Source organism: Miscanthus floridulus, chromosome 17 (genome assembly GCF_019320115.1).
Source record: "Miscanthus floridulus cultivar M001 chromosome 17, ASM1932011v1, whole genome shotgun sequence".
NCBI classification, from domain to species: domain Eukaryota; kingdom Viridiplantae; phylum Streptophyta; class Magnoliopsida; order Poales; family Poaceae; genus Miscanthus; species Miscanthus floridulus.
In genome coordinates, this window is record NC_089596.1 from 19395127 (window position 1) to 19402456 (window position 7330).

General features: G+C 48.1%; 1 protein-coding gene and 2 pseudogenes across 1 annotated transcript; 1 reads left to right on the top strand and 2 right to left on the bottom strand.

The window, feature by feature from the left end:
• Window positions 1-342: 342 nt before the first annotated feature.
• On the top strand, window positions 343-1851 carry LOC136517987 (uncharacterized; annotated as a pseudogene).
• Window positions 1852-2402: 551 nt separating this feature from the next.
• On the bottom strand, window positions 2403-3489 carry LOC136519070 (1-aminocyclopropane-1-carboxylate oxidase 1-like; annotated as a pseudogene).
• A 2303-nt stretch (window positions 3490-5792) lies between these two features.
• On the bottom strand, window positions 5793-6368 carry LOC136515348 (receptor-like protein EIX2). The gene has a single exon (XM_066508966.1). The coding sequence runs from the start codon at window positions 6366-6368 to the stop codon at window positions 5793-5795; it is 576 nt and encodes a 191-aa protein (XP_066365063.1).
• Window positions 6369-7330: the final 962 nt, after the last annotated feature.

Below are 7330 nucleotides of genomic sequence, written 5' to 3' on the forward strand. Positions count from 1 at the left end.
CGTCTTCTATAAGGGGACAGAGGGAGTACATAGCTTTTACTACGTATTTAAACATCATATATAATTAGGTGCATAGGAAAAACTATTGTATCTAAAATACCAAAATATCTTATAATTTGAAATGAAGGGGATAAGTTATACTCTTCTATTTTAAATTATAAGATATTTTGGCAAAGACTGTATTTAAAAAAATTAAAATATCTTATAATTAAAAAATGGAGGGGGTATTTATAAAGCTCTTAAACTTCTGCCGAGACCGGCCTATAGAGTGCAGGTCCCTTCCGTTTTTCACTCCCCTTTCAAGTTTCAACCCCTCATCATCAGAAATTCAGAATTCGGAACAAAAACGCGGGAACCATCGGGCTTCTGGCGAGCCCCAAATGGAGCAGTGGCTACCGCTGTTCCGCCACCTCCTCGTCGCCCCCGCCGCCAACGCCGCTGCCTTCTCCTCTTCCCCCTCTTCTGGAGACTGCCCCAGCGCGCCTCCCCCGGCCGCCGCGCTCCTGCGCCGCCTCCTCTCGCCAGCGCCCACGCTCCCCGCCTCCGCCTCCGCATCCGACCCCACGGCCGCCATCCTCTTCCAGACCCTACCGCCCTTCCTCCAGTCCCAGGCGCTCTCCTTCCTCGCCTCTTCCGCTGACCTCCTCGACCCGCACCTCCTCCGCACACTCGCCGCCCGCGTCCTTCTCCGCCCCGCCTGGCCGATATGGACTATGGGTTCCTCCGCGGCGCCCGCCACCTGATCGACGGATTGCCTGAAGAGGAAGGCGTCCCTGGTGTTGCCTCCGACGAGTTTATCGACGGGTTTCACGATCCGCCAACGTGGCTTAAAGAAGCGGCCGCGCGGGCGCATCCTGTCCTGCCGTGGCTCCCCGTTGATTGCCGGAGCTTGATGGGGAGCGAGAGCGGGACACGTGCCTGGTCGTGGTGGTAGGGATGGTTTGGACGGGATTGGGTTGGAGACCTTGGTGTTGGTGCAAGACGAGGACGTGGAGATGCAGGAGGCCTGGACGTGTTCTTCCTCCTCAGTCTCCTCCGCTTGAGGTGACTCAATCGTGCAGAGGGTCCTGGCTATGCGGAAGGAGATTGTGACAGTGGAATCTGTCTTGGCGGCCCAGCGGGTGGCGAAGGATTTGCAGGACCTTTGCGTTCAGTCCAGGAATGCTGCTGAAGTGCTTAGCTTAGTACGGCCGTGGGAAGCCTGATGATGACACTCTGAGGGTCTTGCTTTCCAGCTTAGTGCTTGAGGGAGATGGAGTGGATGGAAAAGGACCAGCACTTGTTCTGTGTTCTGTTTTCCTACCACAGTTACTCGAGCTTCAAAGACCAGCTTCATCGGTTCTCCTTTCCACTGCATTGGGTCTCTGCAAGCGCCACCCAGCTGCAGCACTGGAAGCTGTACTATTTCCACTGGTTCTTAGAAAGGGCGGGCTAAATGTTCCCCAGTGTGATGTGCTAACACGTATTATCAAGGAATGCATGCATCCACTGCACGTCACTGCTTTCTGCCATAGGCTGCTTTCAGGAGAGGAACAAGAGAGGAAACCAGTTTGTATGCCTCAGCATCAGGAGAGTATTGGTACTAATTTGGTCTGGACAGAATCTCTGTTCACACTATTTTACAACATTCTCAGTCAAGATATTTGCTTGACACCGAGCACTGTTGGTGAGCTAATTTATGTGATTGATGACCAGGCATCAAAGTTCCCGAGGTCATTGAAATTTGGCAACTTTCTGAAGTGCTTCGTGTCAAAGTGTTGGCATGAATGTAAGCATCAGAGGGGTTTACTCGAGAGAGCTGCTGAGAGAACCGACACTTTCCTGACTAAAGCTGTATTGGCAAAACTGCGCCCTGCAAGTTGAATTTATACTGCTAAGGCATTTAAACTCGAACAACTTGTGAGTCTACATTTCTACTTAGATTAACTGAATGTTTAATTCTCTTGGAAGGTCTGTTTAATTTTATAGAAGTACTCCTATGCATGCGTGGTGCTTTAACATCTGCTAACTTCAAAACATACAGCTTCTTAGTTTTTAAACCATACAAACTGAAGATTGGTTCATATACAAAGCAACTAACTTATTATTGTGTATATATGTTAATTCTTAGTGTTTATAAGATTCTTAATTAAATAATAGATTGGCATCTTCATAGCTAACATGACATTTTACTCTCTGAAGAAACCCACATGTAATATATTACATTAAGTACAAGTAGTGTAAGCTGTTTATTCTTCAAACAGAGAAACACAAAGTAAAATAACACTTTGCTGTTCCTTAGGAGCACTACATACAAACGCATCTACACACTGATGCAGTATTGCTGAACATACAAACGCATCTACACACTGATGCAGTATTGCTGAACAAGATATTTCTTTTCTCCAGGCTTCTGATGTGATTCACTTCAATATTGCCTTTGTAGTCTGGAACCTTGATACCTTATCACTAAACTTGGTAGTAGAATACAAATTAAGGTAGTCTTGGAAACGATATTGGCTAGGATATGTAAGCTTTGGAGCTGGGAAGATTATGGCATCGGCACCAGGGTTATAGAATGTTGCAATAGACAGGCGGCTCCCATTCTTATTTGGAAGGACCCGATGGCATATGCTCTTGTAGATTCCATTGGTCATCACTTCAATCTGATCTCCAAGGTTTACAAAAATTCTATTGCCTTCTGTTGGAGGTATTGCGATCCACTTACCATCTTTCAGAAACTCCAAACCTGGGACTAACTCATCTTGAAATAGAAGTATGATCCCCCCAGCATCAGTGTGTTCCCTGAGGCCCATCACAAGCTCTGGATGACTGCACCTGGGATACTTTGCCACCTTGATGCCTACAGAAGGTTTAGAAAATGCCTTCTCGATATAATCCTTGTCCAGCCCAAGATTTTCACTCATAACTGCTGCAAGCTGTTCAGCCAATTTGATTACTTCTTCTGCATATTCAAACACTGTTGCACTGCACAGTTCATTGGATCATGTTAGTTTGATTTACAATTTTGTGATTTATAGTTCACAACAGATGACTGCTAGACTTGGTAAAATGTTTTTCTTCTATTTAAACTTCGCACTCACCGAAGCAGCTCAGGAATATCATGACTGTTTGATTTTGGCTGATGACGGTACATGAAAGCTGCACTCCCAGTCAACATTTGATGAAGCTTTCTCATAATCTAGGATTTTTGCTTTCTCCGAACTGTAGAAGTTCTTCTCCATGTCTTGTTCATAGTGTTTGTTCACCAGATCCTTCATTTTATTCATGAGGTCCTCATTGACTCCATGATTCTCAAGCTGCCATGCAGTTTAGCATGCAATATGTTAGAAAATATAATGAAATTCTCCTCATCTAGACAATGATGATGTACATTTTGTTACTTACCCAAAAGAAACCCCATTGCGCACAGGCATTATGGAGGAGTGAAAGTGTCTCTGACCTCTTCTCGCCATGCAGCTGATCCATCTTTATCACTGGAATCTCCATTTCCTGAAACACTGGGTGTGTTGCAGTCTAACCAGATGTGCTGTCTGCTCTTCTCAAGTTGGTACGCTACATCTACAGCAGGCCAGGTATTTATAGTGGCCTAGATAGGAATGTTGGGAATATCCCTTTTGAGATCGCTAACAATGATGTTGTTTCAGAATTAAGGAAACCTTGCTTTCTTTATGAGGTTTATGTAGAATCATGTCCAAATACATTGCACTATTCCCATATGATTTAGCTAAGATAACCTATGTGGCATCCTTGGTAATTCATCGACATGGTTGACCTATGATCACAGGCATGATTGTTATTTGTTTATTCTGTTTTACTTCCATATAAAAATGAGTGGTAATGCATGTTATCTATTGAGATGACTACTCTTGCTGCCCTCAGTCATGGTATGGTAACGATCGCTGATATTGGGAGGAGTGAAATCTCAGGTTTGAGATCTCTTTAAGTCAGACTGAATCATGGCAGTTAGCTTGACTTTGTGATTCAGTGGATGCGGACCTGTGTAGCAGAGTCAATCACAAAATAGTTAAATTGAATTCGAAACTATTCGTTGCATTTCGTTTGTCGATGCAACCCTAGATTTTCTCAGAGATTTGCTGGATCATGTTTGTACTTTTTTAAAGCAGCACCTGTTGAATGAATTTGCTATTAGATGCATTCATCTTTTTTCGCAACCATTTTTAATCTTCCTTCTTGATTCACATAATTCGATATGCTTTTGGAATTTGGACGGGGCTAATATCTCTGCCGTGTGCTGCTGAGCCTCAGCCTGAGCAGCAGGACATGCATACGGGCCTGTTTGGAACGTAGGAATTTCACAGAAATCATACAGGAATTTCACAGGAATCAGTTCAATTTCACAGAAAAAACACAGGAATAGAGAAAAAATTCCACATTCCAAACAGGCCCCACGTGGCGGAGAGAAATCTCGGCAGGCACCCGCGCCCCCGGGCCCCGGAGACGGAGGTGGGCGGTGCGCGTCTGGCACTCGGGGCGGTCACGCACGGCAGTCGGCAGCCTACGCGGAGCAAGTGGAAGTACATTGCCGAGGAACGGCCCAGCCGCATGGCGCATGCAGAGAGGACGGGCCGACGGGGCCTTTTGCTCCAGGCCCAGGTGCGAGTTAGGGTGTAGTTGTGTGATTCCTAAAAAAAGTTAGGCGTAATAGTATCTTCCTTTTTTTAATAAACAAAGATAAAGGCACTTGTGCTCCTCTTGTAAGCACATCCTATCTAACCCTTGCTGGGGTTCATCTGTGTGGCACACACACTTTGTAAAAAAGATAAAGACAACCTAAACGGAGCCCTTTCAGCAACATGATTTCCATGTTTGCTGGCAATCCACCACTGATGGAATTATTAGAGATGTCCAGATATGTTACCTTTGAAAATGCTGTAGAAAACCAATAGGGCAACTGGTCAGCTATTCCTGTGCTCGAAATGTCAATCTTGTCAATATCAGGCAGGCGTTGCATCCACGAAGGAAATTGAGGACCCATGTGACAAGATGCAAGGTATGCCTCTTGTAGTCTAATAAAGGGAGGTAACCACTCATGATCTACTGCAACTTCCAATTGATTATAGGATAAATCTATCATTCTTAAGTTGTGCAGTCCAGCAAAATGTTCCTCTGTGATGGCACCATGCAAGTTGTTGGAGCCAAGTTCCATCACGGTCAAGTTTGTCAGCATACTGATCTCAAGAGGAACGAGTCCAGTTATTTTGTTGTTTTGGAGTTGGAGGGTGACTAAGTTGATAAATCGGCTCATCCCAGGGTAGGGTTCCGTTGATAAAGTTAACTGCCAGATTGAGTTGCTGTATTTTCTTGTGTGATGAACAATTCTGCTGCAAGCTCACAAGGAACTCTGTCATGTTCCCAGACGCAAGGGATAGCTCTAGGTTCAGGATTTCTAAACTGCACAGGTTTCTCAGCAAGTACAGTGGCACCGTGACGGAGTTTCTAAACCCTGAAAAATCTAGGACTTGGAGGGATGTCATGGCTGCTAGAGCATCAGGGATTTGACCGGATAAAATAGCACTAACGCTCAGGTACTTGAGGCTTGTCGTCAAACCCCAAAACCAACAAGATGCCACCGTATGATTAAACAGGTTGAGAGAGAGACCGAGCCTCTCATGTTTGGTGAGGTTAAGGTGCGGGAGTGACTGGTTTGCACTTGCAAGCTCGCATTCAGAAAGAGCAAGGACCCTGAGTGAAGAGACCATGTTCACGGCATGCTGTGCTGAGGTTTACGGACCCAAGTCAAGGTACCGTAACCGCGGCAGATGTGTTATTCATGGTATATCCGAGGAGTGCATGGCAGTGTTGGAGAGATTGAGATACTGAAGGTTGGAAAGATTACCGAGCTGATGAGGCACCATAATACCGTCGAGCGCATTCCAGCTGAGATCGAGATGCTCCAGGTGTCGCAGAGAGAACAGAGGAGCTGGTATCTGGCCGTCAAGAAATGCTCCACCATCCGCCGAGCACTGGAATATTGGGTCATCCAGGTCTTCGGAGCCAGTACCAAGGATGCCATCAAAATCGCCCAAATCGCAGGGAGCAGTCGGGGCTGGGAGATAGAGCCCGACCACATGGCCGGTGACGTTGCTGCACCGGACACCTCCCCATCGGCAGTAGTCATGGTCTTGTTCCCGCCACGACGCCAGCCGGTCTGCGGGATCGCCTGTGATGGATCGCTTGAACGCCAGCAGCGCGTCCCTCTCGCTCGGTATGCAGCTCGCGGCAGCGAGGCTGTTGTTTGTCTGGTTGGGTCGGTGGTGCGGTGCACTTGCACGGGCGACGAGGAAGAAGCTGCAGCCGGCGGCGGAGGCGACAAGCAGCAGCAGCAGCAGCAGCAATTTATTCATTGCTGACGAGCGATGCTTCCTGGCGCGCGGTGCGCGTAGCATCAACTCCCTATTTGGCTATTTCGGCAACGAGCCAGCCCGTAGTATATGAGCAGGCGAGTATGCCATGGCCTTTTCTTTTCTGCTTGGGAAGTGCATCACTAATAATAATAATCAATAATATATAGTTGAGACTTGCGGTCTCAGACAGTGGGGAATTGGTATGGGCCTCCGCCCGATGAGTGCAGTAATCGGACGGAGGCTTTGGATGGGTTGGCACGGCGAGTGGGCGTGTAAGAGAGTGACACGCGGTGCAGTGGTTTCATTAATACATTCACCAACCTTCCATACTGTTACAAGTGTTCCCTATTTGTAGGGTTCAACTATCACTTTTACAGAGTTTACAATAGTACCCTTCAACTGCTACAGTACATTCTCGGAATATTCCACTACTCGCATTTTCTCCCGGGGGTAATCTTATCATGCCGCCCTCAGGTACTGGGCCTGCGCGATCAGCCGGCCCATCAGGCCTCAGGATTCGGCGATGGGCCTTTGGACCTCCGACGTCGGTCTCCACCCCATCAGGCCTCAGGATTCGGCGACGGGCCTTTGGACCTCCGTCGTCGGTCTCCGCCCCATCGGGCCTCAGGATTCGGCGAAGGGCCTTTAGGCCTCCGCCATCGGTCTCCGCCCCTGGGACGCCGAGGCCGCAGACCCCCGACGCCCAGTATTGCCGTCCTCCTGCTTGGGTCTCTGCCCCTACGAGCGGAGGCCGAACCGGCGCGCCCGCGCCGTCCACGAGCGCCTTCCTCTGGTTACCTGCACACACACGTAGGTAATGTTGGCACTTGATTAGCCTTGCAGCGGGGCGGCCTCCGCCCCCTCCGCCCGAAGACGCCTATGAGCTAACCGGGCGGAGGCTGCGCCAGGGTCACCGGCAGCGTCCTACAAGCAGTCTGAGTAACCGTCATCTTTCTGGGTCT

Coding starts and splice junctions, on each gene's coding strand:
- LOC136515348 (XM_066508966.1), bottom strand. CDS start 6,368: ATGAATAAATTGCTGCTGCTGCTGCTGCTGCTTGTCGCCTCCGCCGCC.